The sequence below is a fragment of the Oreochromis niloticus genome, linkage group LG2 (assembly GCF_001858045.2).
Source record: "Oreochromis niloticus isolate F11D_XX linkage group LG2, O_niloticus_UMD_NMBU, whole genome shotgun sequence".
NCBI classification, from domain to species: Eukaryota; Metazoa; Chordata; class Actinopteri; order Cichliformes; family Cichlidae; genus Oreochromis; species Oreochromis niloticus.
Genome location: NC_031966.2, coordinates 18,182,891 through 18,200,128, shown reverse-complemented (window position 1 = coordinate 18,200,128; position 17,238 = coordinate 18,182,891). Strand labels below are relative to the sequence as shown.

At 41.0% G+C, this 17,238-nt stretch overlaps 1 protein-coding gene across 8 annotated transcripts in view; it reads left to right on the top strand.

Annotated features, from left to right (window-relative positions):
* The first annotated feature begins 411 nt into the window (after nt 1-411).
* pcdh19 (protocadherin 19) overlaps nt 412-17,238 on the top strand; it is a 52,292-nt gene continuing 35,465 nt past the window's right edge. Inside the window, exons 1-2 of one of the 8 annotated variants that reach the window (XM_019364484.2) lie at nt 412-3,754; nt 6,261-6,393. In XM_019364484.2, coding sequence (XP_019220029.1) covers nt 1,608-3,754; nt 6,261-6,393 — 2,280 coding nt within the window. In that variant the 5' untranslated portion in view covers nt 412-1,607. Of the gene's footprint in view, nt 3,755-6,260; nt 6,610-17,238 lie in introns of all 8 variants that reach the window. The other 7 variants (XM_025910789.1, XM_019364485.2, XM_013271319.3 and 4 more) reach the window with 7 other exon arrangements.

Sequence of the window (17,238 nt, the reverse complement as noted above, 5' to 3'; positions counted from 1 at the left end):
CTCTAACAAAAGTCAAAAATAAGAGCGAGTATTCTCCTGTTGAAGATCTGTATAGTAAAATATGACTTGTTACATTTAATGGAGCACAACAGCAGAGAGGAACGCAAGGACAAATCTGTGAAAACTTATCCGTAGCTTCTCTTCTCCGCTTCTGCTGGAAGAAATTAGCCTGTTACTCTTGTCTGTGGCACTCATGGGAGTCTTTTCAAAGACCCCCATGGGTCCCCAGACCCTACATTTGGAACCGCATTCTAACGATCATCTAATACTCAGCTTCGTGTTTCGGCGTGTACGATGTAATTGCCCGTTGAGTCGTCCATCTGCAGGAGAACAGGTAGTTGGCCGCGTTTCATTGCTGTACTTTGCCCCACCCACCAGCAGCTCCAGCCCTCCTGTGTAACCCCTGATTGGCTGAGGGGATTGCGGGTCCTCAGACCGAGCGCTCGCCTCGGAGCTGAGAGTTCGCCAGTGTGCACCAGTGAAGCGAGAGGAGCGCTTGTTGGAGTCAACTAGACAGCCTTCTGGCAACGAGTAGTGATTTCTTTTTTTCTGCCTCAACCAGGCTGGATATAGGCGACTGTGCTTCAGTTTGCTGCAGCTAAACATGAAATACGTTTTGAACATACAGTAGTGCTCTGACAAGGTTTCCTCCCACAGGCTTTTGGCTACATTTTCATCGGATTTTTTTTTTCTTTTTTTCTCTGTGTTGCATGGACTAATAATCGGGATATGTGAAGCCTTTTCCAACTGACACAGAAGGAAATTAATTAGTAAGTAAAAGCTTGAAGACTTACGGAGGGGACGAAAGACTAAATCTGCTGGAAATAAAAAGGTAATCGGGACTTGAGTGATGTGATGAGACATTCCTGCAATTGCACCCTCTTTTTCTTTAAGCAAAGATATCCGGACTTAGGCTGTTGAATTATTTTGCGACTGCTGATTCTTTATTTTATTTTATTTTTTCATCAAATGCAGTTTTAAAGCCTATAGCTGTCTATCGATAAGGAAATTTGATCACTGCCTGTATTAAATTGCACAAAACAAGATGTTTATCCAGAATGCGACTTAAATATTGACTGGGATAAAGGCTGAAATTTTAACACGGACTTTTGAGCTCCTTTACTTTATCTACACAGAAGATTCTTTTAAATTGTGGACTTACTCAAAGGAATTTTGTGTCTATGCAGTCCGAACATTTTTTTTTCTAGTTCCAGCCCACTTGAAAATGGACGGTTCATCGCACGAGTCCTGTGTAAGACCACTTTGCCGCTTGATAAGAGCAGCACGGATTTATTCGACTAAATCAGTACTGTGAGAAGATTCAGCATGTTTTCACAGATCTGTCATCCCCAGTGTTTCGTCCGCTGCAGTAGACCAGAGGATGTTCCCTGCCTGTGGAGAGTGAAATAGGCTAAGGCACTTGTTAGAATTTTAGCTTTCACACCTAGATATAATTTGCATACATAAGAGATTTTCATCACTCAGACACTTTTTGGACATTTTAATGAGATGGTTAATTTGCATAATGTTTCCAGTTTTCTCTGACGTGTACCTCTGTGCGTAATTATCAAGGTCTTTGTTAGGCACAGGAAAAGTCAACAGGTACAATGCAAACGAAGGAGATGGAATTAATACAATTAACTGCTGTGTTCCTCCTTTTTTGGGTCGGGACTGAAGCTGTTATCAATTTAAAGTATGGAATAAACGAGGAGATGAGGGCCGGGTCAGTGATAGGAAACGTGACAAACGACGCACTAAAGCAAGGATTTCAGATTGCACCGCAGCCCCCGTACTTGAGGGTCATATCCAATTCACATCCTGGATATGTTGAACTGAGTCCAGCAGGAATTCTTACAGCCCAACAGAAAATAGATCGGGACGTATTTTGTCGACAAAACCCAAAGTGCATTATATCCCTAGAAGTGATGTCAAACTCTATGGAGATCTGTGTCATCAAAGTTGAAATTGAGGATTTGAACGATAACGCACCCAGATTCCCTACGAGCCACATTGACATAGAAATTTCTGAGAATGCTTCCCCTGGTACCAGGTTTCCCCTAGAGGGGGCAAGCGATCCGGACTCGGGGATCTTTGGAGTGCAATCATATTCTATCACTCCAAATGAGCTTTTCGGACTAGAAATAAAGACCAGAGGGGATGGGTCGAAAATTGCTGAGCTTGTTGTGCAAAAATCGTTAGACAGGGAGACTCAGTCCCACTATACATATGAAATCAGCGCAGAAGATGGAGGAGACCCACCAAAGATAGGTGCGGTCCAGTTAAATATTAAAGTAATTGATTCTAATGATAACAACCCCGTTTTTGACGAGCCAGTGTATACAGTTAATGTGATGGAGAATTCCCCCCGTAATTCATTAGTCATAGACTTGAATGCAACGGATCCCGACGAAGGCACTAATGGAGAGGTCTTGTACTCGTTCAACAGTTACGTCACCGAGAAAACGAGGGATGCTTTCAAAATTGACCCCAGAACCGGGGTTATCACTGTCATTGGTGATTTGGATTATGAAACGACGCAAATATATGAAATCGACGTCCAAGCCAAAGATTTAGGTCCAAACTCTATCCCAGCTCACTGCAAAGTCACCGTGAATGTGATGGATACTAACGATAACCCACCTGTCATCAGTTTACTCTCACTGAACACAGAGATGGTGGAAGTTAGTGAAAACGCGCAGCGTGGATATGTCATTGCGCTGGTAAGGGTGTCAGATAAGGATTCTGGGGCAAACGGCAAAGTGCAGTGCAGGCTGCAGGGTAATGTTCCTTTCAGACTGCAAGAATATGAGAGCTTTTCCACTATACTTGTTGATGGCAGGCTGGACAGAGAGCAAAAGGACACATACAACCTGACCATCCAAGCAGAGGACAGTGGCATCCCCCCTTTACGCGCCACAAAGTCGTTGGTAGTAAAAGTCACAGATGAAAACGACAACCCTCCCCACTTTCTTAAGCCACACTATCAAGAGATGGTGATGGAAAACAACCTCCCTGGCTCATGCCTGCTAACGGTATCAGCTGAAGACCCTGATCTGGGGATGAATGGCACAGTTTCATACTCAATAGTCCCTGGTGAGATTAAGCACATGGATGTAAACACATATGTCAGCATAAACCCATCAGGCCGCATTTATTCAATGAGGTCGTTTGATCATGAATACACTAGGACTTTTGATTTCAAAGTGCTGGCCAGAGACAACGGCAATCCGTCTTTATCAAGTAACGCAACAGTGCGCATCGTCGTGTTGGATGTCAACGACAACACACCTGTTATGACAAACCCTCCGCTGGTTAATGGCACAGCGGAAGTTTCTATCCCAAGAAACGCTGCGAAGGGTTACATGGTGACCCAAATTAAAGCTGACGACTATGATGAGGGGGAGAACGGGCGGCTGACCTACACTATCTCAGAGGGAGACAGGACTTTCTTTGAAATCGACCAGGTGAACGGAGAGATTCGCTCCACCAAAATGTTTGGAGAAAACGCCAAATCCACCTACGAAATCACAGTTGTGGCGAGGGATCACGGCAAGCCCTCCCTGTCCTCTTCGGCCTATATAGTGGTGTACCTCTCTCCAGACCTCAGTGCGCAGGAGTCTATAGGACCTGTCAACTTGTCTCTCATCTTCATCATCGCTTTGGGCTCTATCGCAGCTATCCTGTTTATCACCATGATTTTTGTGGCGGTCAAGTGCAAGAGGGATAACAAGGAGATCCGGACGTACAACTGCAGGTACTGACTAAAGCCCGTGCGTGTTTGTGTGTATGGATGTATAGATTTGTGTATGCAAGAGGGAGAGAGAGAGCGAGAGAGAGAGAGAGATATTTTATGTGTTCGCAATCACGCTTGAACCTGTCAGTTGTCAGTGCATTGCTTTTGTTATGCAGCATGTAAAGGCTTCTAATCTGAGGACAGCAGATTTCTTTCCACAGCTGAAATTGAGTTATATCTAAATAATCTCTACTGCATTAAATCAGAAACATTCGCTAAGGCCCACTGTTCCGTGTTAGCGGAACATGATTGATGGATTTAATTCTTTCATTGTAACCAATTGACTCATAAATATGATGGTTCAACTGTCATGTTCAATTTGCGGATGTGTTGCCGGACAATTAACGCCCCACTGGCTCAATAGCAGACCCAGACATTTATTATTTAACCTCCACCGTGGCTGATTGGCTGTTATCAGCTTTAATCTAGTGTGATTATGGATAGTCCTCAAGGATCATTCAGGCTCCCCTCTGCTTTTCACTACAAAAAGTATAATAATATAAATATAAATATAATATAAAAAACAAAAAAAGTTTAGATTCTATGAGAGTATGTAAGTCATATCCCGCTCATTAACTATGAAGACTGCTTCATGGAAAGGAGCAGATTATTATGTTCCTGAACTTGCATTGCGGATATTCTGTTGTGTTCATCAGTCTGAACATCAGTTCTGGCTTTGATTTCCCCGTGCCACATTACCACTAAATTTACATATAGATTGGATTTGAGAATTTAACCTGAAGCTATAATCATATTTTGCTCCAAACATTATTTTGTTGATTTAAAGTTACTTCATTTTTTTAAGCAGTAGTGGTCATGAAAACGTGAGAACTGACTTAAGAATAATTGTTGTTGTTTTTTTCACCGTTAATTACAAATTATCTACAAATATGTATAAAAAATGTTCCCTTGAAATTATCACAGGTGTGTTTCAACACTCTTAATTGCAAAGATTGGATTTGGACTAGAGAGTTCTAAGAGGAAAATATAATCACAAACTATGTCTCCATCAAAGTTGACCCGTATTTTTGATACTTATATCTCCTGGCAAAATTTTATAAACGTGTTTTTATTTGAGCCTGTTTGGAAATACTGGGAAATCTATTTATTGACATCTTGACAGAAACGTTTCTCACATTTTTTTAATGTCAGTTATACATTTTCTTCAGAGAAAAAAACCCCAATGATAGACAACAACAAATTCAAAATTCAGAACTGCTCCCAGTACTTTGCTCTCCGAGTGTGCGACACTATCCCTGCTGGGTGCTTTAATCAGCACTGATGTGCTCTGCTTCTCAGTCGCCACCTCGAATATGAGGAGCAGTTGTCTCCAATTTATTGCTTGTCCTCTGTCAGTCTTTCTGACTCTGAAGATTTTCCCTCCCAGATTTCATTGTGGGCACAAAGTAGAAAGAAAACATGTTAAAATGATAAATGAAACAGCGATGAAGCATTTTCTACCCTTGCAGCTGCCCATTTTCTTTCCTCTGAATCAAGGAGGAGCAGAATGGGGGTTGTTTCAAGATGCAATCTGAAAGAAAAAAAGGAAAAAATGAAAAAGACAAACTACAGTGGTGCACCTTCTTAGTCAGTATGATTTTAGGAATGATAGAGGATAAGCGCTGCCTTTTAGAGAAGAACAGAGGTCAGTGAGGCCTAGTAAAGCAGAGACATGTTTGACATCAGAAAGGATCGGATACATTCAGGTAATGAAATTTCATTGGCAGCTATAGTTTTGTTATCAAATTATTGTGGGAAACAAACCATATCCCCCATGCCATAAGGTTAAAAATGACCTTTTCCAGTCTTTGAGGTAATGCAGGTGGTAAAAAGGATCACATATTTTCTTGAATATGTCTAGTGAGGGTTGCACTGATCACTGCAGAGTATTTAGCATCTGTTCTCCTGTGGAAAACTGCAAGGCTGTGTGAAGAATGGATATTTCCCCCAGTCTGAGAATCCTTTGATAAAACATGGCTGTGTTGCTCATTTGCTCTCGTTAAAGTCAAAATACTCAGTTCAAGTTTGCAGCAGCCACTGAGAGCAGCTAAATGAATTTGAATCTGCAGTTCTCCTGCACTCCGTGTTGCTAGTGGGCTCCCTTGATAATGAAAGAAAAAATGGAATTAGTGTGGGATGTGTGCTTTGAATGTGATTGCATATACTGCCGATGCTGCTCAGTATCAGTGTGCTCTTTTTGCTGTGCTTCTGTGGTTTTGGCATGTTTGCATATTGTCTGCCTGTTTGTGACATGTCAATTGTTGAGCATGCAAATGCAAACAAACAAGGGATAACAGCTCCACTGCAAGCTTCGAGTGGAAGGTCACTTACGTGCGCTGCTCCACCTTTGAAAAGGGGCAATTATCCCATGGTTGAACAGCGTCCTTGCTGGCATGGTGGGGAAACTTTTTGACCATATGGACAGGGGAGGGGGAAGGCAGAACACTGCTTTATTGAGTCTGTTCAGTTTCTTCTACTTGCGCAGGGTCGCGGAGTACTCATACGGCAACCAGAAGAAGTCCAGCAAAAAGAAGAAGCTGAGCAAGAACGACATCCGCCTGGTGCCCCGAGACGTTGAAGAGACAGACAAGATGAATGTGGTGAGTTGCTCATCTCTCACCTCCTCGCTCAACTACTTCGACTACCACCAGCAGACCCTGCCGCTGGGCTGCAGGCGCTCTGAGAGCACCTTCCTCAACGTGGAGAACCAGAACTCACGCAATGCAGCTCCCAACCATGGCTATCAGCACCCGTTCACAGGGCAGGGTCACCAGCAGCAGCCAGACCTCATCATCAACGGCATGCCACTGCCAGAGGTGAGACAAAATCCACTGTGCTCTGTCCTTGATCCTTGGCTGGGCTGCTTTGGCTATTACTTTAGAATACATTTTAAATTTGAAACTGATTCCTGTGATTAAATGCAATGGTTTAGGAGAAACAAAGAAATTGTTACTTTTGCAATTTTAGTATTTAGTTTGCTTGATAATAAATAACGGGTATATGTGGGCAAAAATATCTAAAAAAAAAAAAGGTTCAGGGATATGTAGCATTCCACTGTACCAAAGAATACAGTGCCAGTGAAATGTTGGTCTATTATTGATGGAAAAGCTGAGCCACTGAAATGGCAATATGTCAGTCGATCTGAGTGGAATCCTTCAAGGCATTTTAAGGTGCTGAGGCACTGAAGCTGTCCTTTGATGAGAGTGCTTTGCCAAGCAGAAGTTGGAGGCCTAACAAAGTGGATTATTTGGCATCTCTTACTCCACTTGTTTTCTTTTTTTTTTATTTCTATGTGCTGAGCAATTGAAAAAAAAGAACAGGAGTTTGTCCACCTGCCAGATGTATTGACCTGGCTAATCACCTCTACCTCACAGCATTTCAGGTGCTAACAGAAAGAATAATCATTGCTTAAATCAGTATGTCGTCCATTTGGCTACAGCATTACCGCATGGCTGCTCTGCACAGCCAGCCATTGAATTACCCTGACACACCATGCATGGCTCCAGCAGAGCAGTGAAGGTCTGACTTGAAAGGCTATTCAAGCTGACAGGTGTATGCCGACCAGCTGATCCTTAGTTTATAGATTTTTTTGTATGTATGAACTCGTCTATTGGATTCTTTCGTCAACCTTTCTTTTTCTCTTCATGACCCACTTCTCCTCAATCCCATGGGAGAGGGGGACATTTGTATTTGTATGTGTGTGTGTATTTGTATGAGAGTATTTACCACACCCACTCATATCAGTGGCAAGCTCCACATATACACACACACACACACCCTTGTAAATGATGAGTACAGTCTCCATTTGACATTCCAGTGAGGAGAAGGTGGGGGTAGGGGGGTCTTAAAACAAGGAACACAAGATGGATATTGATATATTGACTGGATGATCCTGAAAGATCCAGGCACCAATGGATTGTGAGAGGTCAATGAGACCTACTTACAGGCATGCTGATTTACTGAGCCTGTCTGAGCTGGTTCCAAGTGACTGTGTGTGTGAATAACACAGGTGGAAAGAATGAAAAATGTAGTTGTGTCAGTGGAGGCAGAGGTGTGGGATTCAGCAGGTACATGAAGTGACCAGTATGCTGCGATTGTGCCAGCTGGTAAGCAGTGCTGTGCAGGTCAACACAACCTTTCTCTCTCTCTCTCTCATAAAAAATCTACAACAGGATATCCACTAACCTGGTAAAAAAACAAAAAACAAAAACTTGAACAGCATCCTGTCTCTTTGGCTGAAGCATCCAATAAAAGCACATTTGCCGCAGGATCAGGACACCCTTTATTTGTTTCACCTAATGAAAAAGGGGAGAGGGAGCAAGTAAGGAGAAAGATTGATTTTGATGATTCCATATGCAAAGCTTGGAGTTGTCTTGATAGAGCTGTGTGAGGCCAGATAAAGAGATAAGGAGTGAGCCAGGGTGAATATTGAGTCTTAGTGCCAGGTGTCTGAGCCCCGACCACGTTTTCTCATTTTCTTGGAGGCAGTTGATTGGCCTAATAGAGGCTGGGGCTGTTTAGCATGCAGCTTCCCTCTCTCTCCTTCTTCCACTAGATGTTGACAAACATCTCTTTGACCCGACATTTGCACATTTTCTGGACCGAGAAAAGAGAGTGTGTGTGTGAGATTCAGTAAGTAAAGAAAACAGTATCAAGAGCATGCCTTGTCCCCCAACAGATAACCCAGCACAATGACAGTTGTCACTGTGTTCTTGGCTCCCCATTGTGACAGTTTCAAGAGACAGAGGCTATACAGGATGTACAAATGTTACTCTTAAATTAAAAAAAAATGTTTTGGTATAATTACAATGCCATTTATAGCACAAACAAACAGCAGTGGAATGACTGTTAATTGCTTTGTTACAATGAGAAAGCTTGGGCTTGAAACCACTTGACTCCACAAGTCCTCAACCCATATCCCATTGACTGGCTAGGACACACGAGTGGCTGCACTGTTGTGATTACTAAGGCTGCTTTGTCCCCAAAAATTGTTTTCATCCTGAGGGCAACCTCGTAATTATCCATGATTCATTTATCCTTGGCAGAAGAGCCTTTTGTTTTTACACAGTGATGTCGCTGCATTTGTTTATTTTCCAAACGTGTAGTTTAAAATTATCATAGCCACCAGAACCTTGTCAGATTTGGTTTGTTAATGGAGGGAAACAGGATATGGGTTTGTATCTATTTGTAATTTATGCTTTTGATCAATAGAAAGTTCTCCTCTATTGTTAGTTTATGTGGGGCAGCAAGCATCCTGCTTATGTCAGAGCAGCTGGAGTCGAGCTTTTCCTGCGTTAGACAAAGCATGCTGGCACACACACACACACACACACACACACACACAGCAGACTTTGCCAAGATAACAGTGACAGGTCTCCCCAAAGGCCTCATACCTGTAGTTGCATTGTGTATATTGTATTCTCCCTTGTGAGAATGTGGACCAGTATATCATCCATATACATCCCTAAACATTACTGTCCATTGTTTTGAAAAGCATCAGCTGTGAGATGTTTGTTAGACCTGCCTGTAGTAGCACTAATATGAACGCTCACAGGAGAATAGAGCTGTCTTCCATGGCTTAATTATAGTGAATCACTTGGTGGGGGAGACAATTATACAGTAAAGAAATAGCCTTTGGCTAGAATGTGTTTTTGAATTTGTAATGTGTACTAAGGCTCCTCACACCTGTGATTCCAGATAATGAGTATAGCAGGAAAATGAGTTATCTTACTTCATCGATTAGCCTTATTCAGGTAAGAGATTTTTTTTTGTAGGGAGGGTTTATCAGAACAAGGTGATGTGTAAAATTGAAAAAAAAAAGTGATTTGACATTGTGTTACACAGTGTAAAATGCATTCAGTCAAAAGTATGTTTTACAGGATAAGTTAATTGATAACTGAAGCAGTCATCCAGCAACCCAGCAATCCATATGCCCACCACACTCCTTCAAATACACTGTCCAAGTTTTAGTTATATAACAAGAAAAAAAAGTACCTTTTGTGTTTGCACTCACAGTCAATCAAAGTATGCTAAATAAGAAAAAAAAAAAGAAAGAGAACTGCAAAGAGATCTGCGTATCAGTCTTGCTGTTTTTCCCGTTAGTAAGGAAGACATTTTGATATTGATGTAGGAAAGACAACAGGGAGTGGTTCCAGCGAGGATGCACATCCCTTGCTATCACTTCACATCAGGACAATATGCATGGGAGCATTCAGACGTGTCATATTGAGCATGCAAAATAGATGTCATGCTGTCAGTGCATACTACACATCTGTTGAAACTGCCAATCTCCCCCCACACATGTACTCATGAATACACAGGCACACACAATATTTCTTATGGAGTGTCACATTTATTTGAAATATGGGCTGTGACATTATCATTTACATCATTATGACTGACTCAGAAATCTCAGAGAAGGAGGAGTGAGAAGCATATTTCAACATTTTCAATAATCAAACAATGCTGTGAATTTTGCATTTAAAGTACACTTTTAGTGTCGTGCGCGTGGCTTGAGGTGGAAATGATGCTAAAATGTTTTTATTTTTGTGTCATGTTTAGTGTTTGATCTCACAGGACAGTTTTGGTGTCACAAATTTACTGGTGTCTAGTTCTGGTCACAGATATACCTCTGCAACTCTGAATAGTTTGTCAAATACTAATCATGTCAGGAAAGAGAAAATGACAGTTATACAGATGTCGTGCAATAAGGGGAGGGATACATAACTCCTTGATCTTGCATTTTATTTCATTTATTTATTTATTTTTTGATGCGTTGGAAGACTTGGGTGGGGTATGTTACATTCTTTAACGTCTCCTATTTTCAGACCGTTTGAAAAAGAATCGTTTCATCTACAAAAGCCTCAGAAGCTCACTGATTGAGTGGCAGTTGAACCTGTTAATTATTTAGAGAGGTTATTTGTAAGGTAGAGACTTCAGAAATCTTGTGCTTTTCAAGTGTCAGTGTTTGTAAGGTGAAATAAAGCAGCATCTGTCAAAGAAAATTAAAAGTGTGACGCGATGTGCTTAGTGGCCTCTTATATCTGATTGCGATTAATTCACCAAACTGGTCAAGCTGTAGCAGACGGGGCAGCATTACTCAGCAAGATGGTTTTCAGTTCATGTACAACTAGTGCTAGTTTTACGCTTGGTTAGGTTTTTATAGCCTTGACCCTAACCCGCAACACCCCATCACTGCGTGTCATTCTCGATGTCGCAAAGCTACAATGAAATGACATAACAACCCCAGGCAGCCAGTCAGAAGCATCCAGCCCCGCCGGGTTGCCGCCCTATCGTCAGGATCAGAGCATCCAGCCAAAAGAGTTTAAGAGTCAAAACACACAAGTGACAGCATCTGATGTACACATGTCACTGCATGTATCCTTAACCACATGTGACTTGTAAAGATTGTACAGAGGGAGTTATATTGTAGAAAAATGGCAAGGCCTGAAAAATTGAGGCGAGACAGAGTGGGAGGGAAAAGGGGGGTGATATCTATTTATAGAATGTCAGTGATTTTCTTCAACCTGTACTGCTGCAGCCTGAAACATGTTATTTTTCTGTCTAAAATACTGCATTAGTATGAGGAAGAGATTTTATTGCCCAAATCGTATTAACTCCGATACAGATAGCAATCATGTCACTTCTTTATTGCATGTACAAGATGCTCTTCCCCCTTGAAAACACAAATATTATGATTACTTTTGTGGACTTGTGAATGTGTCGGGTGGCACCGACGAACGATGGTGTTTTGAGTTTTGCACCACTCGATATCTTTCCTTTAAATCTCGACGGTCTTTTAAAATCAGTCCTTCAAAGCGCGTCAAATTCATTCAGTAGTTAAAAATCTCGAGTCAAATAACTGCGTAGTGTAAGAGGCACAAGTAGAAGATTGCACGCACACAGTTACTCTGAGCTAGAAAAGTGAAATCATATCTACGTAATTCTTCCTCAATCTTTTGAGATGATTTTACTTAATCAGCTAAAAAAATTAAAACCATGTCGACATAATCATTCCTCAATCTTTTGAGATAATTTTACTTAATTTGGGGAAGATACACTTTAATTTAGCTTTTTTTCTAAATCCTTTAAATATCCAACCAAAGGGGTTTTTGTGAAACAAAAATAGTTAGGTAGTGGTTGTAGTCATATGCCAATTTCAAAGTGTTTACAGGACAGCCAAAAGAAGTATGACAGCACTGCGTTCGTACATTGATGGGTCCACCCCTAAATGAGAAATGGCAAAGTAAAGTGAAGAAAATGGACATGGCGATGATGTTTATCGCTGGGGAAGGGGACCCTCATTACGCACCTTGTTAAGTCCTGCAAGCGATGCTTCGTGGACGTAATTACCCATTTAAACGAGTTTCCTCTGGTGTTGTTGTTTTTTTTTAATATTTTTCAAATTAAGCTCTCTGACACAAATATGCCACATTTTGTTTTCTCAAGTGGAAATCCTGCAACACAAGGAGGACAATAGAGGTGTGCAAATGTACCATCACCAGTGATTTACTGAGACGTTTAAAGTGGTCATTACAGCAGGTCACACTTTTTAAAAAGTTTTTTTAGCAAAGTTTATGTGCCAAGTCTGGCTGTTCTCGAGTGTGAAACAAAGCGGTGGTGCGGTTTTTCAGAAATAAACATGTAAATCAAGTAATACAAGTCTGAGGTAACTTTTCACACAGCTTCGGGAGGACAAGAATAATAAAAAAATATTATTAAAAAAAAAACAAAACTATCTCTCGTTAATTCAGGTTTTGCTGCCTTTGATGGAAATGTCTGTATTTACATTAATATAGGATAGGAAAGGTCAGCTTACATATTTAAAAAAAAAATACAAACCCTAAGACTTGTTATGGCCGGAAGTGAAATCTATTTGCTCACAATATTATTTTCTTTGTTGCATTCAGTGTGTGTCAAGAGGAATGTGCCCATTGCCATCCCTGTGGCTTAAGAATATTAAAACAGAAGTATATTTACAATGTCTACTGGCATGCACTGGAAGAAAACATAGACACTGCTTCAATATATTTGTTCCGTCTTGCAGATAAGAATAGCAAAGGACTTGCCATCCATATTTGGAAAAATAATTGTTTTCTTTTCAGATTTGTTATTGAACAACAAAACCACAATGTTTTTTGGGAAAGTAAACGAAGTGAGAAAAAAGTAATTACAATTCTCCTGTAATGACCGTTACGTGTGCCAAAAACTAATTTTATCCAAATGCACAGAGAAAAGGTATTAATTAAAATTCATAGATATCGGGGTTCTAATTTTCCCGTTGTCCTGTTTTAGTTGAACTGTGGGTTTTCAGACTTATTACCACATTGTTAAAAGAGTTCCCAGGCCTTTCTCTTGAGTGCTGATGTTGTGCGTTTTGAATGACAGGGAAATGGGGGAGGGATTCTGTGAAACATAACAATACTCGCTGTGAACAGAAACTTTTCCAAGCAGCCAGCTCTGACACCAGGGAAGAATGACCTTTCCAAGTGTCCTGTTTTTTGCCTAAAACAAAGAGGGAGCAGGAGGATGTTAGTTAGCATTTTCCCCATCAGATTAAATGTCAACTTCTGCATGCATAATTGTAGAGTGGAAAGGAGCAAGACTTGAAGTGAACCAATTTGCTGGTGGATAGATGAATCCTGGGCTTACTTATTCACTGCATTGCAGATATTGTCACAGCAGTTTCAGGGACTCTAGTTTTCTTACACTTGGATCTATATTTTCAGACTGCACCTGGATTCGCGATAATTCTTACACTTAGTGAAACTTAATTCGGCAGAAAAGAAAAGAATTATCCATTTGTTGCATGTCTGCCATTTAATACAATTTAAGGAAGGTGGATTAGACATTAGTCATTATATTACTCACACAAATGCTGCATTGTGCCATTGTTTTGTACACCCCGATGGTGAGTAGACCTTCCTGCTTCTCCCCTTTTTATTTTAGCACATTCAAACAGCACTTTTGTTTCTACACATAAACCTGAATTTGCATTAGGGAGTCCATGTATGGGATGTTTGATGAGCACGGGGGCTGTTGGCAAGCGAGCCACTATAGCAGCAATATCAGCCGCCTCAGAGGCATGCAGCAGTATGGCTAGAGAAGCAGCAGGATAGCGTAATTGTGCATTGTTCATCCACACAACAGAGGCAGAGCATGTAATGAGCTGTAGCATTTTCACCCAACCGGGCTAATGGGCTATGACCGAGTGTAGGCCTCTCAAAGCCCCCCATTCCCTCATGCCCTGTGTGGCCAGTGTCTTGGGCCTCCTCCTTTCTTTTCTCCCACTCTGCCCTTCTTCTCTGCCTGATCAACGTCAGCAATTCATTCACCCCTGTTATCCCCTTCCTTTATCTCGCCTCCCTTACCCATTGTACCGCTGTCTAAGGCGATGGTAGGACCCCTAATGCGTTCAGTGTGTGGGTCCTTTTCTCATTCATGATGTCTGCAGACCTCTAAGCAGTTAGTCTGATTCAGCCTGACGTAAATCAGAATAGCTCATTGATGGAGCCCCGAATGCACTGTGATTACATTAAAAACCCAAACACTGAATACAAATAAAAGTTCAGGAGGCGAATTTGCTGATGTTGTTTGTCGGGGATTTGATGTTAGAACTTGGCTAATTTTTCTATCAAAGGCTGTTTTGCATTTTGATTATCTAGTTTTCCTGAACGCAAATCAGGTGGGCCTGCTTCAATCAGGTTTGTTTTCTTGGGATTAAGGCTTTTCAGAAAGTGTCCAGGCATATTATTTACACCCATATCCATTTTCTAGAGAAGGTGGGAATCCATTTCTTTGCTTGAGTGAGATTAGGTCAAGGCAAAAATGCTAGGGAATAAATTAGATATCTACTCTGGGCTGAGTGTGGAAGATGAAAACAATACCACTGATATTTATTATTGTCTTCCATGGGAATTGGTAACAACTTTACCCCCATCTCGGGTCTCTCTTTTGGCATTATAAAACAATGTTCAGGGTTCAGTCGTCTGGCTGCGGAGCACAATAGGACAACAGTTTTGACTTTCCCCTCACGTCCATGATTTGACATACCACAGCACAGGCAGCCAAGTAGATGAATGAAAAGCACTTGGCCTCTGTCAGACTGCTCCGAGAGCAGTACGTTCCCCAGTAACCTCCTTAGTTCAAGATTAGCTGTTCCTAGTTCAGTTTTATGGGAAGCTAGTGAATGGAGAAGCCAGCATGTCTGCACTTGTTAAATTAAAGATTGTTTATAATTTCTGTGCTTTAATGACAGACTGACTCCTCCTTGGGGGAATAAAGCAGGAAGGTCACCGTGGAGGTAAATTCAAGTGCTCTTATCAAGTTTGGGGACTATTACATCAAAGCAGACTCTGATGTATCAACACAATGCATGTACGAGCATGCAGAGAGATGAACACAACATGTTCCCTCTGTAAACAGAGGGAAACATTTGTCCTCCCAGTTTGGTGAAATAGTCTCCTTAAAAGAATCCGTTCGGAAAATCTTTTGACAAAATTGACTGTTGGATCTTTGAATATAAAGAAAAACTACTCTAATATATATTTGCTCCATCTTAAAATTTAGCCAAAGGCACATTACGACTGTCATTTTACCACTGCTTGCATTTTTTTCTTCAGTAAATGGACCTAACAAGATATAACATATTGCTTTCTGAGGTTTGTCATTGGTGGCATACACATTTTATTACCTTTGCATAGAACTAGGCTCCCTGTTTCCAGGTAGCATATCAGTCGCTTGCTTTAGCTTCATCTGGGAAGCACTGACATGAGAATGGTAGCAATGATCTCGAGTCCCAGTAAAAAAACATATGAGCATATTTCCCAACATGTTAAAATATTCCTATAAATTATTGCAGCATAAATTTGTATATCTGAGAAAAAACAATCCAAAAGAATGTCAGAGGGAGGCAGACATGGGAGTAGTGTTCTGACTTTTCATTTGTTTGCAACCCAGTAATGATTATTTTAGCCTCTAAGCCCCAGATTTGGCCTTGTTTTGCTGTGGGAAGCGGCATCAATGGGGACAGAGCAGCTCTGCCCTGGTTGAGAAGCTTGTCTGCAGTTAAGCTGGTTGGCAACCAGAGTCAGGTACATAGAATGGAAGACATTCCAAGTCAAATCACAGGAGGTCAGAGACAGAAAGGTAGAATAGTCACTTTAGTGGGGAATGGGTCAGGCTTTGTTGCTGTGCTACTTTTGTTAGTTTATCTGGTGGCTAAGTGAGAAAATGTTCTAATTATAGACCTTCATCATTTGCCATGTTTGTAGAGCTGGTAACAAGCCAGTTGCCAGCTTGCATGAGCAACTGCAGAAAGCTGACTTTTGGTTTAATTTGGAGGACTAGCTATAATCCAGACTAAGTCCCTTAAAGCTGAAGCCTCCCCCCCCTCCTCCCACCGCTGATGGATTACGGGAGTGTCTTTAAAAGGATAAGGCCCCGCTTATCGCTGCTTTCCTCAACACTTTTTTTCTGGACTTCAGATGTGGGGGTGGACAGTTCATCGTCACCCAGTGGGGCCAGTGTGGATGTGAGTCATAGAGATTAGGCATCTGACGAATGAGATCAATGATAATCACAATTTACAGTTTTTAAATCCCTGCTGTCACAAAGACATATGGATCCTGGTGTATGCCTCTTCTTCCACTGCATGAATTCCATTAGCGTGTTGACTCTAATTAAAAAAAAATATATAAAAAACTAAAAATAATAATAATAATTAATTAGACATCCAACAACAGTTGATGAGTGCAGTTTGTATTGCAGTGAAGTACTTTTACACACACACATTTATTAACTATATGACACAATGGCTTCAGTCGCTGTTGCTGAAAAATGTGGATTCAAGACTGCTGGAGTCTCAGAAATCATCCGAGCGTATATCAGGATAAACTGATTGAGGTGACAAATAAAAGGATTGTGTGAATTTTCCTGTAGTTTCACTATTAATTTAAAATGGTACTTGATTGCAGAAGCTTTAATTCTCCCACCTGGTGTATAGTTTAATATTTGCTCCTGTAATAATATTTATTGATGGATTTGCAAGGTTTTTTTTCTACATTTATTATTAATTTAATTATTTGTTTTGATATCACTATATATCTGGTTGGCATACATAGAGGCAAGCTAGGAAGTAAGGCATGTGTGAAGGAAAAATATGAGCTCACAACTTCCTGTAGAAGCAAACACTAAGATGTTGATTTGTATGTTTTCGAAGTGTGTCTGGGTTCCCTTTGGACAGAGCCCATTGTTTGCAGTCTTAATGGCAAGCTTAGCTACCTGTCTTCTACTTGAGCTTCATACTTATCGAGCGAGTGTAGTTTTCAAATCATCTAATTTATCTAGAAAGCAAATTAGGGTAATTTTCAAAATTCTGAACTATTAGCTAAGTGCTGTGTGCAAATTGATGCAAATCACGAGCTCTTAAAAAGCTAGGTAAAGCA